Source organism: Sitophilus oryzae, unplaced genomic scaffold (assembly GCF_002938485.1).
Source record: "Sitophilus oryzae breed Bouriz unplaced genomic scaffold, Soryzae_2.0 scaffold_1576_pilon_pilon, whole genome shotgun sequence".
NCBI classification, from domain to species: domain Eukaryota; kingdom Metazoa; phylum Arthropoda; class Insecta; order Coleoptera; family Curculionidae; genus Sitophilus; species Sitophilus oryzae.
In genome coordinates this window covers 8228746-8255096 of record NW_022146254.1, presented here as the reverse complement: position 1 = coordinate 8255096, position 26351 = coordinate 8228746, and the positions used below count along the sequence as shown (strand labels likewise).

The following is a 26351-nucleotide window of genomic DNA, read 5'->3' as shown; positions in this document are numbered from 1 at the left end:
CTATACTTGCTCTTTTTGTCAGAAATAATAAAAAATATAATTATTTAAATGAAAATCATAGTTGGCTACAAACTTAAAAAAATGCTGATGTTTAACCCTTTGCAACGATATAAAGTTATGGGTATTTATTTATAACAATGAGAGAAATATTAGGGTTTTTTATCTTTGTATCGAAGCGGGCCTTGATTTTGTGTTGACCTAGTTGCCTAATTATTTTTTTTGCAATTTCATATTCTATATTATTATTTATCTGCAAAGTTAAAGACTTTAGAAAAGATAAATATTCTATATTATAGCCTAAGAGCTGACGACATATTTAGAGAACATATTTTAGGCAAGCTAGAATAACTAAAAATGTATAGTTTATTAACTGCTGAACCCAAAATCCTAAGTCTGGCTGGGGGGTTGGGGGTATTTCGCTACTGCGCAACCCATAATATTTGCAAGAAAATTAATCCAAAAAACATTCTTTACGCAACTTGAAATTTGTTTATTCCCAAATTTTAGCATTTATTTAACCTAGAAATAAGTATGCCAGACTTTTTTTTCGGGTTTAAAGTGTAACCCGACCATTCAAAATATGTTTAATTATTATACCTGGAAAATATACTTTAGGCATTCTAAAATTTTTACAGCCTGTTTATTAGATGATATTAAAAAATAAGTGTTAATTGCCAGACGAATTCAATGGGATTTAATACTTACCGGACGCGAATAAAGATTTTAAATGAGCGCGATAAGAAAGTCTTATGAGTATCTATAAGCGCGAGAAAGATAGTTTATAGAGACCCGTCGCGCGTCGGCAGCCGATGCAGCTGACGTAACAACATTTTGGAGTCGTAAAAACTTAAAAAAAAACTAACTAATATTGAATAAATAAAAAGGAAACATTTTTTAATAAAAATGTATGATTGAAATCCTTTCAATAAGAAGACTTTTTAATTTAAGTGTTTTGTATCTGAAAGAATAAAAAGACGAATAATTATTTAAAAATTAGCATATTATAAAATTTATTTTTTTCAAACGTCACAAAAGTATAATTATTATTATACTTTTGTGACATATTATATTATTATTAATTTTTGCGACCTGATTGACAATATAAAAAAGTCATTTTAACGCCTAAGCATAAAAGTAAAGCACTTTTACTTACTTTTGAATCTATTTAGAAAGATTAACAATGGTACTTTAATAAAATTCCAGAATAGTTATTTTTTAGCACTGTACATGGTACCCTTTTGTCGGGACTACGTTTTCTGGTAAAACCACTTCTTTAAATTTTAAACCATGTTGTTGGCGCACTTTTAAAAATTCTTTGCATTTTTGTAGTCTGCCTTCATCAAAAACAATAACTTTGTCACTAGTAACTTTTTTACAAACTACACAACTTAAATGTTTTTTATCCATTGTGATTTAGTAGTTAGTAGCGAAATTAGTAGTTACTAAAATATTTATTTGCAGTGATTATTCTTAACTATGGAGGGCTTAAAAAAGGAGATTTATCGGCAATGGGCAAATTTGAAATTTCTGTCCCCACTTTTAAGCAGCTTCCTCGGTTTGACAGCAGAGGCACTGCGATCGACTGGGATACTACATTTTCATTGTTAGTATACGATTTAATTGTGTTTTTAATAAAATTTATAGTTAATTTACTGAATTTTTAGCAGTACAACAATGAGTCGTGGTAGAAATTGCTTTGTACCTGGCTGTACAAGTGGGAATCCCAATAAAAACAAGGCAAATAAAGAACGGGGTGAAAGAAACCCAAGCCTTTTCAAAGCTCCTAATGTAAGTAGTATGACTATTTATTTATAAAAATTATGGATAGATGTTAAGAAAAACATTAAAATTATATACTGTCAGTGTACAGATTAAATTATAAACCAAATTAATAGGAAATATAGCCTAAAATCAACATGTGTATAACATAACCTAGGAGGCCTTGTTATAAAATTAAAATAATTTAATACTTACTAGGTGCTAAAATTACCTGTTGACATGTACCTATATTAACCACAGTTTGAACAGTGCTATTGAAAGTGAATATTAAATATTTATACTTCAAGATCGTATTCTCAAAATAACAGCTTTAATAGTGAAAAATGTTTTTTTTTTATTTTATTTAACAATTATATATCTTTTATTAGGATCCTAGCTTGCTACAGCAGTGGCAAAAGGCGATACCCAGATCAGACAAGACACTTAGCAGCAAAGATGCTGTTTGTGAACTACATTTTCTAGATGAAGATATTTTGACTCATTATGAGATCAAATTAACTGACGGAACTATCAGTAGAATTGAGCGGGGTAGACCATTATTAAAGGAGGGTTCAATTCCAAGAATTTTTCCTAACCTGCCTTCATATTTCTCTAGTAATAAAAGAAAGAGGAAACCACCATGTGTAAGGAGTGAAGCAACTGAAAAAGTTTCTAATTCAAAAAAAGTAAAAGGTCTGCCTATTAATCATGTTGAAAATCAAACTTCAGAACCTAACTTTGAGAATGAGAATGAAATTCTTCGTGATATTACTAATGTGCCAGTTGATGTTACAGACAGTAGAGTTACTATGTTCACAAATTTGAAAAATAGTTTGCATATGTCAGATTGTAAATTATTATAAAAATTATTTAGATTTTTGACTAGCCGTCGCAAGACGCTTTTTCATTGAGGAATAATAAGAAATAATTTGAAAATTATTGTATTGTGGTTGATACTTTTGATTGTGTATATAAACCATTTAGAATAGTTTTTATGAATATGAATAAGCTCTTTAAATTAATATGTAGGTATATTGTAGCTAGGTATTTTTTTAGAATGCATTTTTTTTAAATTGTAATTTTTTGTGTTCTTGATATAATATGATGTTCCTGTTTTATTTTTTGGCATAGTACATATAGATATTTAATATCTAAGTGCTAAATTGTATATTAAATTTATATATTGTATATTTTATTTATTAAATTTAGTGGAATTAGTTAATAGAAACAAAAGTTGTAATGTATTAATATTGCTAAATAAATATTTATATGATGAAATAAGTCAGCGTATATACATATTCACAACTCTGTATTTTTGTGCTTTTGAAATAAACTGAGTACATTATTTATTCATTAATATTTTATTTACAAACCTACCTTATATTAATAAAGTGAATATCAATAGAAAAACCTTTACAATTATTAGGTGACATTGAATATAATATATCTTGAATTTAATTGTCTACGAAACAGTGACAATTTGCAAAACTTTGCTAATGACATTAAAACTTACAATTCAACGCTAGAAAAAACGCTATTGAACACAGGAAACGTTTCAGCTCAATATACCTACTCTCTAGTTTCAGCTATAAAAAGTTATGGAATAGATAACACCGATCAAAGGGTGCAATGGTAACGTTCGTCTTCAGTTTCCATTTATGATTAAGTTATTCCTGATAAAATACTCTTAATTTTCGTTATTCAATCTGTCAATCGCCATAAAACCACTACTAGTTCGAAAGATTTTAATGTTTATTAAAATGGTATCACACTAAACTGCATGTAAACATGTCAATTTCAAATGTTTTAATGAAAAACTATGAACCTTTAAACTGCATCAACAAAACTATTAATAAAACACTAACACAATCACACCATAAACTATTTCATTCGCATTTCTCATCAAGAAACAATTACTGTTTACATCAAATCAAAGGTTGAACTGGTGATAAATTTGTTGCTGGAACTTCTATCTTTTTTGTACAACAGTTCTAGGGAAGATTTATTTTAGCAGCTTATATGTTTCTTCGGTCGTGTATGCACTAAAAAGAACCACATAATAAAACATTTTTATAATATCAACTTAGGAAAAGGATATATTAAACCGGCATCTAATATAACCTAACTAACTTTTCAAACTCAAATTTAAGGTTTTGTATTCACAATTTTAGCCACGCACATTGCTCAATTAGAAAAACCACGTTTCTAAAAGCTAACTCTGGTAAAAATATGCCCAAATATTAACTTGGCTCTATAATTTATAACAAAATAGTTATTCTTGCCATAAGAAGCTGTGTATTTCTAGTATCCCAATCATCACAAGCGCCCCTAACGGCGATTTTCGAACTTCATTTAGATCTCAAAAACTGGGCCCATAATTTTTGCGTTCGATTCGCCTCCTCCTTTTAGACTCCATATTCTTAACTATTTACATGGCAACTTAATTCCAACAAAATAATCTCTGAATTAAAAGCCTGCAAATAATTGAAATGAAACCGAAAAAAAATTGTTTTTATGAAAATTTGAAGTACTCCAAAATACAGTTACTGGCTGCCGACGGGTCTCAATAAACTATCTTTCTCGCGCTTATAGATACTCATAAGACTTTCTTATCGCGCTCATTTAAAATCTTTATTCGCGTCTGGCAAGTATTAAATCCCATTGAATTCGTCTGGCAATTAACACATATTTTTTAATATCATCTAATAAACACGCTGTGAAAATTTTAGAATGCCTAAAGTATGTTTTCCAGGTATAATAATTAAACATATTTGGAATGGTCGGGTTACACTTTAAACCCGAAAAAAAAGTCTGGCATACTTATTTCTGGGTTAAATAGATGCTAAAATTTAAGAATAAACAAATTTTAAATTGCCTAAAGAATGTTTTTTGGATTTATTTTTTTGCAAATGTTATGGGTTGCGCAGTAGCGAAATACCCCCAACCTCCCAACCAGACTTAGGATTCTGGGTTCACAAGTTATTAAACTTTATTTTTTTTTGTTATTCTAACTTGCCTAAAATATGTTCTCTAAATATGTCGCCAGCTCTCCGGCTATTAGTTTTACCAATTACAATTAAAACGCCATTAAATGAAGAATTTAGAGAGAATCGGATTGGAACAAGGGACCCCATATGTTGGCCTGCTAGGTCCTGTGATTTAACTTCTTTCTAATTTTTTATGGGGAATTAAAAGACCTTATATATAAGGGAAGAACCATTGAGACGAGAGAAAAATTGCAGAAGGCTACTAGGCAAGCTTTTGGACTTACACCAGTTCGCCTAATAAATCTCTGTAACTCTGTGCGCAAAAGATGTTATTATGTATTCAACAAGGAGGTGCTCAGTTTGAACATCTTAGATAATTTTTTTTTAGAAAACTATATTCGTCACTAAAAAATACGGTTTTTAGCTTTGTTCTTTGTTCATTGTATCGATTTCAATTGTAATTACTAAAACTAATATAGAATGTTAATTTACCTTTTCAAAAGTCTCTAATTATGCAGATAAATAATAATATCGAATATTAAATTGCGATAGAAAATAATTAGACAACTAGGTCAACACAAAATCAAGGCACACTTCGATACAAAGATAAAAAACCTAATATTTCTCTCATTCTTAGAAATAGGTACCCATAACTTTATATTGTTCGAAATGGTTAAACGTCAGCATTTTTTTAAGTTCATAGCCAACTATGATTTCCATTTAAAAATTATATTTTTTATTATTTCTGACAAAAAGAGCAAGCATATAAAAAACTCACTGCGCCATTGGATTGTGCTTAAAAAGTGCCTTAAGAACGTCTTTACAGAATTTTATTATTCCACGAATTAAAAAAGTTATGGGCAATTTTCAAAATGGTAAAAAAATCAAAAAGGCCCCGTAGCTCAGTTGGCAGTGAAAATATCAACAGGCAGTTTATGCTATTAAACGTGTCTCAGAAATCGAGCCCATGACATCTATGTCGGTTTTGCTCTATCTAGTCAGGAAATAGGTTTTCCCTGTTAGAACAGACCAATTTCGACCACCCCGTACAATGTAGAATGTATGGGAGGGGGGTTAATCAATCACCGCGACCTTACAAATCTATTGTGTGTTACACAGTCTCAGAAGTTTGACAAAAGGCAGTATCTGAGACGGCTTCAGAGAAGCTAGTTCGCCATCTCCGATATCAGTTGTAGCAAAGTTTATGGCACTTATAATAGTTGTAGTCTCGGCGCACTCATTGATGAGGTGTCCTGGTATTTCCCCAGTTTCCCCACATAATCTGCATTCACCGTTGTTTCTTACCTCCAATTTACTGAGGTATTCGTTGAAGAGACAGTGTCCTGTTAAAAACCCTGTAACAATCCGCAGATTGTTCTTACTTAGGTCAAGGAACACCTTTGGAGTTCAGACTCAAGCCGTTTATAATAATATGCACAAACTGAGTAAACTTAATAAACGGATGGCTCAAGATCGTCGGAAGACGTAGGAGATGAAATAGTACCTAGATATAAAAGGGAAATAATGAATAGCTTTTCCTGTAAGCCTATCCAAAGATGTCACAATCTTTCAGGCGGTAATAGCAACAAACTATTATCCTCTAGAAGATGCCACTAAGTTGCCACTTTCGCAGGTAAAAGGAGTGCTAAGGGCACTCGCTTCTAGACTAGGGTGAGCGTAGCAATGTTAGGTTGCGCTGGGTACGGGGGCACAATGGTTTTAAAGGTAACGAAAAAGTAGATGAAATGGGCAAACATGGCTCATCAATGCCATTCATAGGTCCAGAACGTTTCTGCGGCGCTGCAAATGCAGTAACAAGAATGGCAACAACAATGGGTGGACAATAAATCTCTAGAATGGTGGTGACCACCAGGGTAGAGATAGACAAAAAGTTTATAGTAATCGCTAAAATTTTTGGCAGATCTGATAAGTATAATATACAGGAAGAGGGTCAAAGCTTTAGATGTTCTTCTAAGTTATCTGTGTTATAATGTTATCTGTGTTATAAGCTTAATAGGCATCTAAAACTGATGAAATTGACGTACGAAGCTATATATGTGCAAATTCTATCACTTTGAAGAAGAAACTTTATAGGCCAGTCAATTTGGAGGTTGAGGTGGAAAAAATTAGTAACCAACCGATCTCAACGGGAATGTGTAGATAATGATCTCCTGTTTAACTCCCCAATAGTCCCATTCGGTCCCAGTGGGGGGAAGTTTGAAAAAAACCGCCGCCATCCTGGATTTTTTCGTTTTTTTCAAATATCTCCGTTTGCATAACTTTTTTCGAAAACACTAAAAATACGTTTTTTGTAGAGAATTAAATTTAAAATATTTTTTCTTCAATCACTTTTTTCCTAAATAAATTTTTTACTATACGTTTTATAAATTTTCCAGTTTTTTTAAACCAATGAGCTATAATTTTTGCGTTAACAGTATATAGTATTAATATAGATAAACCAAGTATAAATTTAAGCATTAAAACAATTAAAAATAACGTTTAAATACAAAGTTTAAATATTATTTATTAAATAAAATTATTGCTAAAAAATTATTATTAAATTAAAGTTATTAAATAAAATCCGCTATAAAGTCATCCTGAGCGTCATTTTCTTCCTCAACTTAAATACAAAAGTTTGTGCAACTGATTCCCGTAGCATTGACCACACTTTAAAGTGAACATTTGAAACATTTAAGACCTAGTTTTCTACAAGAGCAATCTTTAGAGCACTGACTCTCTTTGCAATTATTGCAAAATATTAATTTTAGTAGGTCAGAAGGCGCGACATCTTCTTTTGATTGAATAGGTGTCAGATTGCCCTTTTGAACTTTTTTCCATCCATATTGTAAAGGATCTAACTTGTTACCAATCCAGGGGCGCATATACGGGAGGGGTAATGGGGGTAATTACCCCTCCCAGAAAGAAATTTATAAGTAAGCTAGAATGTGGTCTAAAATAAAATTGCGACAAAAGAAATTAATAAGAACCATTTAAAATAAAAAATTCAGACCCATCAAAGTTATTTTTTTTTCATAGTCACAATACATTTCAGTAAATTTAATTTAAATGTAGTAAGAGTAAGGCTAGTACTTTACTTAATACTGCCACTACTCCTGCCAGAGTCAGTCTCTAGATGCGCCACTGTACCAATCCATTCTTGAATCTAAAAAATACAACTTATAACATTTTCTATAATAGATATATCTTTATAGTTACCTGAAAGTATGGCGTGAATAAATGGAGTTATGCAGAGTTCTCAGTTTGAGGCAAATTACCTAAATTAAAGGTAGTCTTGAGGGCTTGTCTTGATGTAATCCTATTGTATAGAGTGTATCTTAGATGGTTAATATGTTTAATATAGCTTGGGCAGTTAAAAGATTGGTGGCTTTAAAAGATAATTTAATCCTGATTGAAACAAGTCATGTTTGTTGGATTTTTTTCTAAAAATACGTCGAGGTATTGGAAAAGATCGTCATCTTTTTTAGTACCGACAGGCACATTTTTGACTGGTTTCAGTCAGGATTAAATTATCTCTTAAAGCTGTATCACTGCCCAAGCTATATTAAACATATGAACCATCTGAGAATCCCTTAAGACTACCTTTAATTTAGCTAATTTGCCTCCAACTGAGAACTCTGCAAAATTCCATTTACTTAGGACATACTTTCAGGTAAAGATATATGTTGTGTTTTAATGCTTAAATTTATACTTGGTTTATCTATATTAACACTATACTGTTAACGCAAAAATTATAGCTGATTGGTGTAATAAAAAATGGAAAATTTATAAAACGTATAGTAAAAAATTGCTCTATCTCGATTACTATTTATTTTAGAAAAAAAGTGTCTGAAAGAAAAAATATTCTAAATTCAATTATCTACAAAAAACATATCTTTACTTTTTTCGAAAAAAGTTATGCAAACGGAGATATTTGAAAAAAACGAGAAAATCCAAGATGGCGGCGGTTTTTTTCAAACTTCCCCCAGTGGGGACCGAATGGGACTTTTGAGAGGTTAAAGAGGAGAGCATTATATACATAATCCCGTTGAGATTGGTTGGTTACTATCTTTTTCTTGTTTCCACCTTTACATATAATACGTTTACTGGCCTATTATAATGTGAGTCCGACAGCCTGGCAAATATGGAGGAGGATAATGTATATACATGATGGTGATGATGGGGATGAATTATCTCATGAACAATTTTACCTAAAATATAAAAAAATATTGTTTTTTAATTTATCATCTAATCACTGGGAAATACATATACAGGGTGGCCAATAAGTATAGATTTGTGACATAAATTTTAAAGAAAAAGCCCCAAAAACATTTTGATCTAAAGGTATTTTGTATTAGACAATGATAAGTAATTATTGACCAAGAGCTATACAGGGTGTCAAAAAATAGTGTATCTAACTTCGGTGGGTGATTCTACAGATAAAAACAAAAAGTTCCTATGAACATATGTCAAAAAATGCTTCCCGAAGAACTTACAGCCCTCGAAAGGTTAAATAAAGATAATATATTTTGTTTATTTTTAAGAACATTGGTAAACCGTCGAATCATTGATACTCTTACACACATTTTAATTCCAAGGCGAATGGTGATAGTGTAAAAGTTCGTAACAGCCCTGAAGGGGTATTTTGGTTTGGGTAGAGAGTACTACTGGTGGTACTTATTTTATCCTTATAGACACAGTAATTTCAATAAATGATACCTATAAAAAGCTAGAACTTTTTTACGTAAAGCAAGTGATTTTCGTTTAGTTCGAAAAGGTGAACGGTTTTTAAGATATTTGCGTTTACAGATTGCGATGCATCGTTTCTCGTATTTGTGAAATCATAAAATGTAAAGAAAGTTTAAATAAATTAATCTCCTGATTTACCTGATTTAGCTAATGCTAAATCGATGCATCCGAATTTTTAAACGCAAGTATCTTGAAAACCGTTCACTGTTTCGAACTAAATAAAGAGCAACTTCTTTACATAAAAGAGTCCTAGCTTTAATTTTCATTTATTGAAATTACTGTATCTGTAAGGATAAAAGAAGTCCCACCAGTAGTAAAAAATCTAATATAATTTAATATGCACAAAGGCACGCCGGGGAACAATAAAACTAAAATAACTTTCATCTTAATATCAATTTATTAATGTAGTCTAAAGCACTTCTTAAATTAAATTAATACTAAAATCGTTTATTTTATAAACTAAAAAAATAAAAATTATAAAATTAAAAAATAAATGATATTTGATTTACTTGATAAACAATAAAATTTACATAAACTAGGTACCGTATGAACGAATAAAAACGGCTACAGCCATGGCTATGAAATGAAGATCGCTGTCATTTTATACGTAAATTTAAATGGGAAATGTCATCGATGTTCATTTCATAACCATCGCTGACGCCGTTTTTATTCGATCATACGGTTTTTATAATTAACATTTACATTATAACCTCCTACTATACCCTACCAAGCCCATCCGTAGCAATGCCCACAACCCCACTGGTAGTAATTGTGATTGCACGGTGGTGAACGTCTAAAATGTGATCTGTACAACGGAGGTGGAGGTGGTGGTACTGGTGCATGGTGGAAGTGGTGTGGTGGTGGTGGTCCATAGTGACCAAAATGTGGTGGGGGTGGTGGTGGTAACCCATAATAAGGAGGGGGTGGCGGGGGATAATGTCCATGATGGTGATGATGCGGATGAATTATTTCATGAACAATTTCACCTAAAATATAAGAAAATGTTGTTTTTTTATTTATCATCGAATTAACGGGAAATATATAGGGTAGCCAGTAAGCAGCCCAACCCGCTAACCCTGGTGGTCTGAATGGGGTCTAAATTATAAGGAAATGTATGTATAATAAATGTAATATCGTATAATACAATTTGATAAACAATTAAATTTTGCATCTGATTCTCGTAAAATACACAGGGTGCTCTATTTAAATTAACCAAGTTATTGCCGTTTAAACTAGTAATTATTTAATATAAAGTTTACTAATAAAAATAATACTACCTTATACAGATAAGATAGTATTATTTTTATTATTGCAATACAATATCTGATCAATAGATAAATGTCAGTAAATATTTAGTATTGAAACCTTTGATACTCTTGGAGAAATGAAGCCTTAAATTTTTTACTGCATCTATTTTTGAAAACTATTTTGAAAATATTTCAAAAACGGTAAGGTTTAAGTCTAATATACCTTAATCAAATTTACCTTTATTTCAATCGTAGAATCTAAAAATAGATAATATACAGAGTGTTCCATTTAGAAAAATAAAACTATATTATTTTTTACTTATTTGGGACACTCTGTATCTTGTAAGAATATTTTTAAATTTCCGTTCTAATAGTCCTTCAACGAACCCAAAACTTACAATTTGTAAAAAGCTAATCGTTTAGCTACAATACTCCGGATATGGTGAACAGCTGAACAACCCTGTATACCTGAAGCAGCATATCATGCGTATATGGAATGCGTATTAAGGTTGATCCTCACTATACCTTCCGTTTCCATTGCTACCTTCCGTTTCGTATTTTTTATTGTATTGACGCTATACGTAAGCTTCCGTTCCGCATCAGTTCCATACTTTTTGTTGTACAATTTATATCATTACGAAAGTTTTATTTCAAAAATTTGTATTTTTTGAAAAAGGTAATAGATTTAATTAAGAGGTGAAAGAATAAATAAATATCAGGAAAATTTTAACAGAGCTGGTACAAATGTAAGAACTTGACAACGCTGTTTCCGATACGCTTCAGTCCGTCCGCCAAAAAAAATTATGGAACGGAAGGAAAACTGAACGGATACTGTACATTGTCCTATTCATTTACATGATATTATATTTTTTAAGGGAAACGGAAGGGAGCTGATATGGAAGGTATCACTATATATAGAATCAACCTTCATTGAGAACCGGGGATTGGTAATGATATAAAAAAAAATGTTATTTAAAATATAATTTGTGTACCAAATGTCTCCCCCTTTCAGGGGAAAGTAATTACCTCAGAGTAAGGTAATTTACCTCCTGTGCACCGACTTGTATATGCGCCTGACTTGAATTGAAAGGTCTTAAGTCAACTTAAATTAAATTGTGAACATTGTTATATTACCTAAAATAGTCCTAGGAGGTCTGTCGCACATCGTAACTTTTATTTTAGATATTCTGATGCTCCGTTAATTTCACAGGAAACCGATATCAGGAAACCACTATGTCAAATGGCGTTCAATATTGAAACAATTAATACGTTGTTGATTCGCTTTATCTAAATTGTTATCTACACTGGAAAGATATTGGTTAATAGAATTGTCAGGATTCATTGGAAAAGTATGTAAAGTGAGTCATGTAAAAATAAATAATTATTGAATTCAAGAGGTGTATTTATTGGCACCTATTAAGCACGATTTCTATTTGTATGATTCCTAGAGTGTTCGTAATATAATTTTATTCTATGACAATTCTAAATTAAAAACTAACTAAACTTAAAATCTAAATGTCCTATAATTGTTCAGAGATGTTAAAAGCGTTAAAATTCAAGACAAAATGTCATTTGGTAGCTTTGATAAAATAGAACTTCTAGAGAAAAACTCGAATCTCTTATACATTCCTTTTATGGTTGGGTGTAACTTACAGGAAAACAGAGGCATCCATGTCACTTTACTGTGAACTTTTAGGCAAGTTTATTTTAACCTGGAGAATCATAACCTAAGCAAGTATTTGTTCATACGTGTTTCCTCTGAACGGATCTATTACTCACTTTTGACTAGCGCCTCCGCCCACTAGTGATGTAAAAATTCTAAGTAATCGTTACAAAGTAACAGTTACTTTACGAGGACTCGAAGTAACGTTTACTATTTGAATTTAGGACTCGTTACTCGTTACTCAGCTAATTAGTTACTTTTGCGCCGGCAGTAATCGTAATCCCTGGAAATGCACGAACCGAGGACTCGAAACTCGATACTGAAATATTCCTTACTTCGACTAAGAATATATAAACAAGGCTTCGACGGAGGTCTAATTGTTATCAATATGTTTATGTTTGATTAAAAATGGATTCACGTTAGTCACAAAAAATGTTAACATCTGAAAAAGCAAAGCAGATATTTTTCTTCTTCAAAAGAGAATAGATATTTCGCCACTTACACTGTAAGAAAATCTACAAAATAAAAATAGTAATTTTTAGTAAACACTGCTGGGGGGGGGGGGCGTTAATCCAAAGGACTTTTTTGAAGAGATGAATCCGCCACAGAGGAATACACATTTTTTTAATATTTTTACATTTTAACAAAAATATATACTTTTTTTATGTTTACTCTTTAATGTTTGCCTATTTATTAATGTAATACAAAGAGAGAGAGAGAGAGAGAGAGAGAGAGAGTATAAAAAAATACTTTATATTTATTATACACATATTTTCTTTGTTTGATATGTTTTCTTTTATTTTTAATTTTATTAATAGTACATAGTTTTATTTAACATATCATTATAAAAATATTATGCATATTATTAAAAACATATTATTCAGTACTTGAATACCGAGTATTGAAATTATCCTATTAAGCCCTTACACTAGAAGAAAGTAGAAACCCCTTATAGATTAAACCGAGCATGCAACGAAGATCGCCGCGCAAAATAAGTAACAAAGTTCCACGTCAAGCCCAAGTCTTCCAATCTATACACAAAACAACGATTATAAAGTAACGAAAAACGTAACGTAACGTAAACGTAAGTAAGTACCAAAGTAACGAGTAACTAAAGTAACTAAAGTAACGAGTCCAAAATAACGAGTCCTATTACCAAAAGTAACTAGTAGTTACGAGTCCATAAAAGTAACTAAAGTTTACATCACTATCCAAAAAAATCCTTATGGGTTTTTCGCCACTGCACTGCAAGAAAAATCTACAAAATAAAATAGTTATTTTTTGTAAACACTTCTGGGCGTTAAACCTAAACGGACGCTGCTTGTCAGAAGTTGTGTTTACAGTAATAAAAATTTGCCTAACAAAAAAAACCATAAGGATTTTTTTGGATAGATGAATCCAAAAATTAATAATTAATAATCTGCACATAAAAAAAACCATAAGGATTTTTTTGGATAGATGAATCCGCCACACAGGTATAGACATTTTTTACATCACTACCGCCCACCGATCACCTGCTATCTGTAGAATTATTTACATAGATTTTAAAGGGTATTTTAGTCAGTGGCGTTAGCCTAAAAATATTTCAGTGCCGGACACCAGCACCAAATTTGGCACACGCTTTCTAGAGATAATAAGGCTTCAAAAATTGCCGGGAGACAATCTCTCGCATCTCCGGATCATCCTTTGATGACATCATCAAAATGGCGGACCAAATTTTTAGCATGAAATTGGATTATCACTTGTAACTTTGTTAATATTTAACCGATTTTAAGTTTTAATAGCTCATTTTAAAGCTTGAATAATTTGCTAAAAAATCTACATTCAGTTTTTTTGTAGGAAGGGTAGTTTTCACGCATCCCTTAAAATTGGAATAAATAAATTAAATATGACGGTTTTATTCTAAACAAATAGAAACGTTAAAACAACAAAACAAAACAATTGTTTATTACGAATACTACTCTTAATTGAAATGTTTTGTCTCTGAAATGTTACACATTTGTTTTCATAAGCAAAATAATAAAACTTTTTTTTTGAAGAAACAAAATGTACATAAAATAAATATTTTTTAAATATTTATTTTTTCTACCCTCCCCTTACTTAAGTATTTTCTTTTTTTGTTCTTGTCCACCCCTCAAACCTATATACACCTAAAAATTTATCAAAATGTGTAATGTATACCCATTTAAAGTATTTTCCTAAAAATGACTTCGGAAGATATATTTCTCAAGCTAAAAATAACTTTTGCGAAAACGTTATGTTTGCAAAAAAGGATTCGCCTAGTTTCATTTACAGTTTCCGCAGTGCTAGTTGAATGATACATAAGTACCACAAATCTTTGAAGAATCATAAAAGCTTTCTCTATATAGTCTCGGTGTAGGGTATGTTCTGAAATTTAAGAAAAGCTTCATCTACCCTGTCTATATGACATCCATGTTTTCCATGCTGTAGTTTTGCCGATTTCCCCAAAACCTGAAACAGTATCTGCCCCCGAAAAAGCATGAAAGAAGGGAAGCAAGTTTGAAACACCAAGTGAAAGTTTTTGCTGAATTTGGTGAATTTGAAGAGACTGTAGATTTTCCCGTTCCATATTCTACCCATAACTGTCGTCAATGGGGGAGGGGGGAGTGCAAAAAATAGTTAAAATTAAGAGCAGTATACGTAATCAACAATTTTTTTGTTTTGTTGTTTTAATGTTTGAATTTGTTTAGAATAAAACCGACATTTTTCATATATTAATTCCAATTTTAAGGGATGCGTGAAAACTACCCCTCCTACAAAAAAACTGAATATAGTTTTTTTAGCAAATTATTCAAGCTTTAAAATAAGCTATTAAATTAGGTTTAAAATCGGTTAAAGATTAACAAAGTTACAAGTGATAATTCAATTTCATGCTAAAAATTTTGTCCGCCATTTTGATGACGTCATCAAAGGATGATCTGGACATTGTCTGGACAGAGATTGTCTCCCGGCAATTTTTGAAGCCCTATTATGTGTAGAAGCTGTGTGCCAAATTTGGTGCTGGTGTCCAGCACTGAAATATTTTGGTGCTTTTTAATGTCAACGTCACTGACCATTTAACATTGAGCCAGTTATAACGAAGTTTCCTACAAACTTTTACCCCTAATTACGATACATCACTTTCCAAATATGTATTAATTCTTCCTTCTCAATGTTCAGCTACGTCATTTTTTTGTTACGTAATTTTGTGCTAAATTTTATAATTCTAGGCAAAATATAAGAAATGTTCATATAATTTTTCAAACCTAATATCACATCCGAGGGCATGAATTTCCAAAAATTGTTTCTTATACTGCTCAGTTACATACTATTTAAAAACATTTTTGCAAAATTTCATTCTTCTAGACCAGATAGTAACTTCCATACAAACAAACACAGGTAACATATAATATTCTGTTTGTGATACAAAGTAAAATAGTAGTATTAACGAATGACTAGAGAAGCTGAACAAATTAGCCAAAGGAAAAATTCATCCTACTCTGGGTGCCCGCTCACCAAGGGATGGAAAAGGAGCGAACACTGCACTAACTAGACCAGAACCGTTCTGCTTTCCAAGCGGAAACCAGCTTAAAACGTAACTGAACAACCTAGAGGACTCCATCCGTAACCTAGAATGGGAATCCTCCAACGGTCTCGAAAAAGTTCCAGTTTCTAACAGGGCACTGCCTCCTCAACGAACGCCTCAGTAGATTGAAGCTGAGAAACAATGGCGAATGCAGATTCAAGGGGGAAAATGGAGAAACATCACTGAGAAAACAAACCTTATCACTGAGTGCGCCGAGACGACGAACGTTCGTGCCATGAACTTTGATACGGCTGATGTCGAGGATGGAGAACTGGCCTCTGTGGAGTCGTCTCAGATACTGGCTTTTGTCAAAGCCCTGAAACTGTATGATGAGTTATAACCTGTTATAATTCAAGAGAGGGGAACACACAATAGATCTGTAAGGTCGCGGTGATTAACCCCTCTCATAAAAATTCTACAAAATAGTAGTAATTTTCATGAAAATTTTCACCCTTAATTTTACCCTCTTTGGAAATGAATTGTGAAAAATCGCTTGTTAATACTTAATTACATCACTTGGAATTTGTATGTGACATTTCTTACTAAAAACCTGCTGAAAAAAAAATCAACAATACCTGAATACCTACATACTTGATTTTCAATATTTTTTATAAAAATGTTCACTCTTTTAGGGAATAAATTTCTAAAAGATTGCTTCTTAATACCCTCTTACATCATTCAGGGGACCTCTGTGCAAAATTTTATACCCTTTGTATAAGGTTACCAAACCTCCGGACTAATCCAGACATGTCCGGATTTTCACTACATCCGGTTGGGTCCGGGCGGATTTTTCATAAGCGTCCGGATTTTATAAAAAATCGTCGACAAATTGAACAGTGTAAATTCATTGTTTTACTTCGTAAGTTTTGAAAGTTATAAATGCTTTTTTTTTCAAACGTCACAAAAGTATTAATTTTTGCGACATGATTGACAACATAAAAAAGTTATTTTAACGCTTAGGCCAAAGTAAATTTTACCTAGACATAAAATTAAGCACTTTTACGCCTAAGCACAAAAGCACGAAAATATATTATTGAACAGTCATACAGTGTCAAATTCAACGAGCGTAACCATAGTTTCTCGATATATAATTACTTATTACAAGGTATTATTTTGAAATCTTTTTATATTGTTTGGAACGTTTGAAATTATTTAAAAAATTATTTGTGAGTTAAAAAAAATAGCATATTCTACTCGGAGTAAAAATAATTTTTGTGCCTCACCTGTATATCAAACGTACAGCCTCGCCACAAAAAGTATCATTTTAGTTCTAATAAAACAATATACTATTTTTGCTCTTATATCGCTAAGAACAATGACGTCCGGATATTGTGCGGATTTTTGGGAAGCTTGCCCGGGGTGGACAAGTTTTCTTCTGGTAACCCTACCCTTGAACAGATTTTAATTAATTAATTAAGATTATAATAATAATAAACAACGCTTTATTGTACAAAAAGCCAAAATAGCTTCATCGACAAAGCATTTACAAAACAAAAAAGCACAAAAATAAATATACAAATAATAGAAAAATGTCATACAATATAAATCAATTCAAAAAAATTTACGTCATTAAAATTACAAATAAAACATATATGAACATTGTAGAACACAGGCGTATCTAGAAAATTTTACAAAAGGAAAATTGTAAATGGATAAAATCATATTATATATCATAAAATCAAGAGTTATAAAATATTAAATATTATATACTAGACCTTTAACCAGTGTGTGAGATGATCAAAATTTAAAATTCAAAATTGTTCATGATTAAACATCAACAAAAATGTTGTTTACTGCATATAGAGCTCTTTCCAGTAAGTATGATATCAGAGCTTTGCGAAATGCGGGAACGGGAAAGAATGAAAGTGACTTTATATTCAAAGGCAAATGATTGTACATTTTCTTAGCATTGTACAGTATTGAGCCCTTAACTAGTTCTGAGCTCGGGGTTGGCAAATAAATACTATCGTGAATTCAAAAATGAATAAGGAAGGAAGAGTCAGTATTTTTTTGGTATTTTGAAATGTTTAAAGAAATTCTGGCAGTGAGTTCTACTGTTCAGTCCCAATAAGTATCGAACTACTCTCTTTTGAAGTTTGAAAATTCGATCAAATTTTGTCGCGCAGTAAGTACCCCAAAATGGAAGGGCATAACGAAGATGCGACTCAAAAAGGGCATAATAGACCATTCTAGAGGTTGATGAGTTAAGTTCCTTAGAAACTGATCTTAGCGCAAAACAGGCAGCGCTTAGTTTCTTTGATAAAGCTTCGATGTGCAAGTCCCATTTTAACGAGTTGTCTACAAAAAGTCCTAAGAATTTCACAGAGTCCACGACGTCAATAGTGGTGTTATTAAGTACAAAAGGTTGTATAGTACTTTTATATGACAGAACTTTAGTTTATGACAGGTTGAGGCATAGGAGATTAGAATCGCACCAAGATTTAATGGTGCGTAAGTCACTGGATATAGTAGGTATTATATAGTGCCGTAACACCTGGGCCGCTCCAAGTGAAACTAGTAATAGTAGTAGATTTTAATTCTAATTTCTCTTTTTCATTTCCCAGGACGCCAATCTCCCAACTCCGTCCATTGAAAGAACATTAGCCGCCCATAAACGCGAGGGATTTTTAAGCGATCAGTCCTGCATTCCGTATCCGCCGACCCCCGTTCAGAGTACAGATAGTTTGGTATTCGCGCATATCTGATCGCTCGTCAGATTAGAACTCACAATAATCGGGACTGCCACATATCCGATATTTCTCCGCGGTAGTCCACTAACGCACAGGTATTAATGAGAGCTAATGAGTGTCTGAGAGTTAATGAGTATTAGTGAGACCGCGGCGGAATAAATCTTTTACAAATCCCTTGCGTGTATGAGCAGCTATTGGAGGACGCTTATGTAAATAAAACTGCAATATAAATTTTAAATAAAATAAATATATATAATACATGTAACATTGAAAATGTTATATTCTGTCTCATTGACATTTTTTTCGTTTCAATTTATTGATGTGATGGCACGGTGCACTTAGAGTGAACTGTTAGGTATATTATTATTTATTACTCGTAATAATTAACTTTAGGCAGCATATCTGTTAAATCAGATTCACTGACTGAAGAAGAAACAGTCACGACAGAAGAACGAATACTTCCTTCGATTCCAAGTTCCTCGGTGCTTGGATTACTAGAAGAATCGTCAGCCTCATTTCTATTCGCACTTAAATTCTTATTGTTGAAACGAACTTGAACATCGAGCTTGCGTTCAGTTCGAAACTTGACATTTTTAGATGGTTTCTGTGAAACGGATCTTTGTTTCTCTTCCAGTATACCGATAACTGTCGGTCTGATGTCTCCATTTTCCGTAAACAAACCTATCGCTTTCAACATGTCTTTGTCTATAAGAGATCGATCTTTTTCGGTTAGCTCCAAAGGATGAAATTTGGCAGGTTTAATAGCTACATCGATTTCTAAAATAAGACAAAAAAAATAAAATTTTAATCAGAACAATTGCAACTTTCATTGTATGGTTTATTATTTAGTTTATCAGCAAAATTGGTAAGTATAACCATTCTTCATCTTTCGATTTCTGCCATACTGCTGGACCGAATTGATACTAAAAACGCAGAATTGTACGCAGAATTTATACGCAAAATTTGCTTAATTTTTTCTTTAATTTTTGTTATAGTACCTAAAATATTGGCTAGAACGCAAACTTTCGGAACTATAAGCAAAAATCTGAAAATAGACCAACAATTTTATTTACCATCTTTTGGTCTTCCTGAGTCGAGTGGCGGTCGAGCAACCATACTAAACTAGAATACTTATCTTATGCCGGGTCCAGACCAACCAGACAGAAACATTCATGTTTTATGACAAAATTGCGACAAATCCAATACATTTCTGCGACATTTTTGTCTCATTTTTTTATTGTTTTAAAATTCGGAGACTCTCACATTTTTTTGTTACGTAATTTTGTGCTAAATTTTATAATTCTAGGCAAAATATAACATAAACCAGCTTAAAACGTAACTGAAGAACCTAGAGGACTCCATCCGTAACCTAGAATGGAAATCCTCCAACGGTCACGAAAAAGTTCCAGTTTCTAACAGGGAGCCTCGTCAACGAACGCCTCAGTAGATTGAAGCTGAGAAACAACGGCGAATGCAGATTCAAGGGGGAAAATGGAGAAACATCACTGAGAAAACAAACCTTATCACTGAGTGCGCCGAGACGATTCGCAGACGATTCAATGTCCCGTCTCGAGTCGGTAAAGATCAAAATGTGCTGCCAACAGTAGGAGACCAGTGAAATCACACATGGTTAATAGGTAAAACTCATTCGCAACAACTAAACTTTTGACTTTGTTGTACTTTTGTCCTTGCATTGTGGACAATTTGTCTGAAGTTTGTCTTGTCAGAATTCCCCATTTTTTGTCGCAAGTTTGTCTTGTTTTGTCTCAAAATCGTGTATAATTTTTGTCGCCTTGGTCTGGACCCGGTATTACATGTCAACTGAACAAAATAAGACCATAATTAGCTTTCCAACACTTTTTTCCAACTGACCAGTCTAATAGATCTTATTTGGCTGACCTATTATAGTTGTTTCGTTTAAGAAAATCGTTACCATGACAAATATTCCAACTTCATAAGTACCAATCAGACTTTACCTACTTGCTAAATATCCAAAATTGTCATTATAACTCTGATTATAACGAGTTTTTTGAAATGAAACTATACTATACTACCATGCTATACTACTAATAGAATTACTAATTTTTAAATAATTCTACTTAAGAAACCGGAAGGTTTAGGTATAAGAACATGAAATATCGTTGAAAAGCTATTTTATTAGTCTTTTGGTTTTTTAATAATATAATAATATATAGGGTTCAATTTAAAATTAAAAAAAAAATTGAGCAATTTTATAATACACCAAAATAAATATTTTTTGCTCTCCCTGTTTAATATACAATCAGTTGATTTAGACAGATCGAATATATCGACTTTCTTTAACTTATAACCCAAATTTCAGTTTTTAAACTGTTCATTTCTTGAATTTACCTATACTTATTCAAGATCATGTTTTTGTCAATTTTACACGTGTTTTATTTTTTATCTCATAACCTATTCGAGATTGGTATAGGCTTGGTGCATTTCAGTTGATTTCAACAAATTCCGACCGCAGCGCACTCTACGGCAGAAATAAGAAATTATCAATATATAGTTCACGCCGTCATGTCGATCGCATTAAAATAATATTGAAATCGGGATTTTGTCATAATATTTAAGTATTTTAGTTTTTTGCCAGTGCAGTTATTAAGAATATAAAACACTCAGGTACGAGGTTTGTGTGATGTAACGCTGTTTCGGGTAATAAAAAATAATTCGAACTAGGCGTCTTGTTGTGTTGTGACAATTTCAAATGTTAATAAAATTGCCTAAAAAATGTTAACGCGTAAAAGAGAGCGTAATTAGGGCGTTGTTGGGTGCAATAACATTCAATAACTCAACTTTCCCGGATATTCAACTCTCCCGAAACAACATTTTATAGCTTCCTAATTTCTTACACCGATTTGATCAATAGCAAAAATGATTACTAGTGATTAAATGTTTTATGAACATCTTCTAAAATTTTAATTATGTACCTTTAAAAAATTTCGTTATAGCCGAAATAGCTCCAATTATCCCCACTAGCAAAACTGGTGATAAAACTATGCTCGCTATCGTAGTTGAACTCATCTATTTTTTTTTAACTGGAATAATAAATTATATTGCAAGTTAGACCTTCTGAAGATATCAAAATATTTACCTTTTTATTTCTTTGTTTAGAATAATTATTATATACCAATTTTTTTCGTTTACTCGCCATTTAAACCCGTGTATTTATATGTGTTCGTTATTTACGATATTCTCCGGCGGCGCCGGCGGTAACATCACCAGCGGAGGATGCCCCAAGCCTATGGTACTATCGTATAACGCTGAAAATATTTTAGATAGGTGGAGCAGGTGCCTTTATGTAAAAATACAAATTTTCAGAAAAAGGCTAAGACCGGTTTCTCCAAAAACATCTAACGTACCATCGCCGTGAATCACCCTATATATTCTATATTATAATATTTGTTCCTGTTTATTTAAAAATTAAATATTGCGTGCCAGGTATTTCTTTATATAAACTGCATCTGTTAACATTTCTTTAATAGAATATTGTAATATTTAAATCATAGCATTTTAGAAAGAGGAGTACCTGTCAATGGCCTTTTGACTTGTGACTCGTTATCCTGTCTTGTCCACAGCACGTATCCATTTGTATTCAGATTTTCAAATTCTTCGTCATTCAAATTACCACTGTCACTAGAACTACCCATCTCGATATTCCAGTCTTCATCACGATTAGCTATCGCTCTATAATCACCAGCTTCTTGTATAATCTCCTTAGTACAGTTTTCTTTACAATTTTCGCAAAAACTATCGTGACTCATAAGATCCTGATGATAAATGTGCCTTTTAAGTCGATAATCTTCACTCGAAATCCTTATATTTCTACCGGAAATTCTCTTAAACATTTCGTTTACTTTCTGAGGACTTTGAGACACTTGATTCAACATCTTTTTATTTACATAGTTGAAAATCGTTTTAGGCATACTGTTGACCTTTTTGTGCTTAGTGCCCAGTTTATTGTATGTGTATTCCATAAGATTTAAGTTCGTGTTGATTTTTATTTCATCATCTTCAATATGGTCGATCGATTGGACATTATTATGTGTTAGATCTTCAGCATTAAGAGAAATAGATTCTTCATAAAATTGATTCGGTGATCTTTGAACTGTATTAGTAATTCTCAAGGGTTCGTATAAAGTATTACAGGTGTAATTGTTTGATTTACTCAGAACGTCTTTTTCCGATTTGACAAGTCTCATTGGAGTTAAAGCTACGAAAAAAAAACAAAAATAAAACACTGGTTATTGATATGTATAATATATAATCAAACTAGTATCGGTACATTTGAGTCAGAAACGCTATGACTATCATTATTATTGATATAATTAAAACGATGAAAATCTTACTAGTTCTTGAATTAGCTGTCATTTGATAATCATCTATAACTTCTTTGATTTCACTCTTATCTAAGTTTTCGTTTTCGTTAGTTTGCTTAAGTGTATCATCGGTTGGGCCATCACCCACGCTATTTACGTATAATAATTGAACATCTGATTTTTTCTTTTCATTTCCTGCAGATACGCCATCACCAGCAGTATCTTCCAGTTTTGCCTCAACTTCCCAGCTTGAAGGAATGCTGGTGACTTTATTCACTTGACGCTTCTTTATCACTTGGTCTCTGTTTTGAGTTACTAACAGTTCGAAAATCTTGAAATAATCCGGCACTTCTGGAATTTTGAATTCGGCATCTAAAACAACTTCATCTGCAACCATGTTCTTTTCTAAAGCTTTGTTCATGTTGTCGTGAAATGCGTTCATAAACAATAATGTTTTAGAATAGATTTCCTTGTTTTCCTTCATGGAAGTGGGCTCGAATTTGAACAAACTCAGCTCATTAAAGTCTGGCAACGATTCGGTTTGACTGGCCACTGATAATTTTCTGTTATTTGATTGTTTAACATTTTGCGATACCATCGATTGGTGTTTGGTTAAATACGATCCTGAATTTTTCTTTTGGGACTGCATGATTTTGGATAATAAACTTATGTCAAAAATGTTCGGATCTTTCAAACTTTATTGACAAGAAAAAATAACCATAATAATATATCAGGATATCCCGAAATATAATAAGCTTTAAATAGATTGAGTAAGATTATTGAGATGGCGCACTGTGGTCAATTTTGTCAAATTAGCCGGAAAAAAATATTAGTGAAAATTACTTAACTTTGATTAATAACTATATCCGATTTTATATGTTAGGTATCATAAAATTACATTAATAATATAATTAATAAGAACAGGTCGTATACAGGGTGTATAAAAAATAAAAACTTGGAAAAGTTTCGTTATTTTTTATTTTAAATAGATTTTGGTCGCGATCATTTGCATATGTTAGATATTTAAAAATTATCATATTATAAGAATAATACTATGGATCTTACAGATTTTGCTAACAGTTGCTTTTAAAAAGTCAACAACCTCCAAGCGTTTAATATGGGCAATACGTCCTAAAAAATGGTCTGGACTTAACAGACGGACTAGGACGGTAAATTTGTAGGTTTGATAAAGTTGTCTCATGGTTTAACCTAAGGGTTTAACTATCAACTTAACTTTATTTAAAACTGAAACCTCATAAGACTTTTTTCTGCTAGTTCATTAAAAAAATGTATATTCTAATAATTTTAAAAAAATCTAACCATATCAAAATTATTTACTCATATTTAATACTCAACAGAAGAACATTAATGTCAAAAAACTTACCAACAACAATATTGCTCTTTCCATTTTAGATAGTATTAATGACATATAACTTTTTGCACGGAATACGCAAATTAAAAAAATTATTCAGGTGCAAATAACAAGATTATTTAATTTAATTCGTCAACTATACTACTATTTTCAATCAAAATAACAGTAAATTCGCAACGACCTTTGACATATTTGTTAATGAAATGTTCTTAGCAACTATTTCAAAGCTTACTTATGGAATTTTTGACGCCGCTTAGCCTAATCAGATTTTTTAATATTTTCCTGTTAATTTTTAAAAATTGACCACAGTGTGGCGTCAAATTTTGATCAAAAAATGAAATGCCTTAATGTAATAAATAAATAAAAATAAGTAGTTTTAAATAAGTGTTTAAATTGATGATTTTAAATACCAGAGTCATACCATGTAGAATGTTTAGAAGAGTGGTTAATCATCGCGACCTTACAGATCTATGGTGTGTTCTCCTTTCTGAGTTATAACGAGTTATAACCTTGATCATCATACAGTCTCAGGGTTTTGACAAAAGCCAATATCTGAGACATCTTGGCGCACTTAGTGATAAGGTGTTCTGGTGGTTCCCCATTTTCTTGGCAGAATCTGCATTCGCCGATATAAATAATGCCTTTATTGTCAAAAAAATTGATCGCAGACTTTCAATTTAGACTCAAACTAATATCGGAGAAAAGAACAACAACACAGAGACATTATAACATTGATAGACTGAGGGAACCAGCAGTTTCAGACAGAATGAAATTCGAATTAACAGAACTATGGGCAAGTGATAACAACAACCCCGGACTTAACGATAGTCCAGATGACATATGGAACAACATAAAACGAAACATTCTGACTGTTTCCAACGCTTTTCTGACACCAACAACAACAAAGAAAAACAAACCATGGATGACCGATGAGATACTCTCCCTCATGCAGGACAGAAGAATTGCAAAAGTCGAACAACAACAACAAAGATACACCGAAATAAATAAAACTATTAAACAACAATGCCAACAAGCTAAAGGGAACTGGGTAACTGCAGAATGCCAAGAGGCGGAACGCATGCATGCTCTGCACGACTCTGTAAATTTTCATAGAAAACTCAAACAAATTACTGGCATCACAAAAAAAGCACCAATACCTGCCCTAAAACACAATGGGAAATTGATTTTAGACCCGGTAGATCTGTGCAGCACATGGAAAAGCTATGCACAATTATTATTTGAAGACCAAAGAGAAGACAGACAACCTCTCAATTGTGAAGACTGGTCGGGCCCGGAAATTCTTGAATCTGAAGTTCAGCATGCTATGAAAGCTATGAAAATCGAAAAGCCCCGGTCATGACAACGTGCATGCAGAAGTTCTTAAAATATTTGACTCAAAGCATCTCACATATCTATTCAATCGAATATACGATACGGGTAAAATTCCAAACGACTGGCTAAAATCAACTTTTATAACAATTCCCAAAAAGGCATCTCCAAAAGACTGTAGTGACTACAGACTTATAAGTCTAATGAGTCATGCTCTGAAACTTTTTCTTCGAGTATGCACTTTCGAGTATATACGAGCATGCTCGTATATACTCGAAATATTAACAAAAATTTATCCACAGACACCTTCAATGTGTGTCAAGGAGTCCGCCAGGGCTGTATACTGTCACCAATACTTTTTAATATATACGTCGAAAAGATATTTCAAATGGCCCTGGAAGAAGAAAGTGAGAACTCGAGTTCCAATTAACAATATAAGATATGCAGATGATACGGCAATACTAGCACCAACTTTAGAGGATCTCCAGCAAATAATAAATAAGATAGGGGACATGGGAAATCGTTTCGGTCTTAAAATCAACGCTGCTAAGACCAAACTTATGGTAATAGGACGCCAGCCTACAATCAACATCGCATTGACCGTGGATGGAAATATTATAGAGCGAGTTC

The 26351-nt window shown here is 32.3% G+C and overlaps 3 protein-coding genes and 1 long non-coding RNA gene across 5 annotated transcripts; 1 reads left to right on the top strand and 3 right to left on the bottom strand.

The window, feature by feature from the left end:
- The first annotated feature begins 1472 nt into the window (after positions 1-1472).
- Positions 1473-3955, top strand: LOC115879290. Of its 2 annotated transcripts, none has more exons than XM_030896039.1 (3): positions 1473-1603; positions 1668-1788; positions 2148-3955. In XM_030896039.1, exons 1-3 carry the CDS (start codon positions 1509-1511, stop codon positions 2619-2621), a joined length of 690 nt encoding a protein of 229 aa, XP_030751899.1. In that variant the 5' UTR covers positions 1473-1508; the 3' UTR covers positions 2622-3955. The 2 variants fall into 2 exon arrangements, with proteins under 2 accessions (XP_030751899.1, XP_030751898.1); XM_030896038.1 differs by having other exon boundaries at positions 1665-1788.
- LOC115879291 lies at positions 3449-4177 on the bottom strand. Its single transcript, XR_004049690.1, has 2 exons — positions 3889-4177; positions 3449-3800 (listed from the first exon to the last, which is right to left on the bottom strand). It is a non-coding gene; the product is annotated as an uncharacterized LOC115879291 (long non-coding RNA).
- Positions 4178-9876: 5699 nt separating this feature from the next.
- On the bottom strand, positions 9877-12015 carry LOC115879404 (leucine-rich repeat extensin-like protein 3). The gene is made up of 2 exons (XM_030896228.1): positions 11873-12015; positions 9877-10477 (listed from the first exon to the last, which is right to left on the bottom strand). Exons 1-2 carry the CDS (start codon positions 11901-11903, stop codon positions 10215-10217), a joined length of 294 nt encoding a protein of 97 aa, XP_030752088.1. The 5' UTR covers positions 11904-12015; the 3' UTR covers positions 9877-10214.
- A 6929-nt stretch (positions 12016-18944) lies between these two features.
- LOC115879378 lies at positions 18945-23737 on the bottom strand. Its single transcript, XM_030896167.1, has 3 exons — positions 23051-23737; positions 22231-22914; positions 18945-19454 (listed from the first exon to the last, which is right to left on the bottom strand). Exons 1-3 carry the CDS (start codon positions 23667-23669, stop codon positions 19048-19050), a joined length of 1710 nt encoding a protein of 569 aa, XP_030752027.1. The 5' UTR covers positions 23670-23737; the 3' UTR covers positions 18945-19047.
- Positions 23738-26351: the final 2614 nt, after the last annotated feature.

Excerpts from the sequence above, each read along its gene's own strand:
- LOC115879378 (XM_030896167.1), bottom strand. The coding sequence starts at position 23,669 with ATGCAGTCCCAAAAGAAAAATTCAGGATCGTATTTAACCAAACACCAA. Across the intron at positions 22,915-23,050 it reads GACAGCTAATTCAAGAACTA|CTTTAACTCCAATGAGACTT; the intron begins GTAAGATTTTCA and ends TTTTTTTCGTAG. Across the intron at positions 19,455-22,230 it reads AGTCAAAAGGCCATTGACAG|AAATCGATGTAGCTATTAAA; the intron begins GTACTCCTCTTT and ends GTCTTATTTTAG.
- LOC115879404 (XM_030896228.1), bottom strand. The coding sequence starts at position 11,903 with ATGTGCGACAGACCTCCTAGGACTATTTTAG. Across the intron at positions 10,478-11,872 it reads ACCTCCTAGGACTATTTTAG|GTGAAATTGTTCATGAAATA; the intron begins GTAATATAACAA and ends CTTATATTTTAG.
- LOC115879290 (XM_030896038.1), top strand. The coding sequence starts at position 1,509 with ATGGGCAAATTTGAAATTTCTGTCCCCACTTTTAAGCAGCTTCCTCGG. Across the intron at positions 1,604-1,664 it reads TGGGATACTACATTTTCATT|CAGTACAACAATGAGTCGTG; the intron begins GTTAGTATACGA and ends CTGAATTTTTAG. Across the intron at positions 1,789-2,147 it reads GCCTTTTCAAAGCTCCTAAT|GATCCTAGCTTGCTACAGCA; the intron begins GTAAGTAGTATG and ends ATCTTTTATTAG.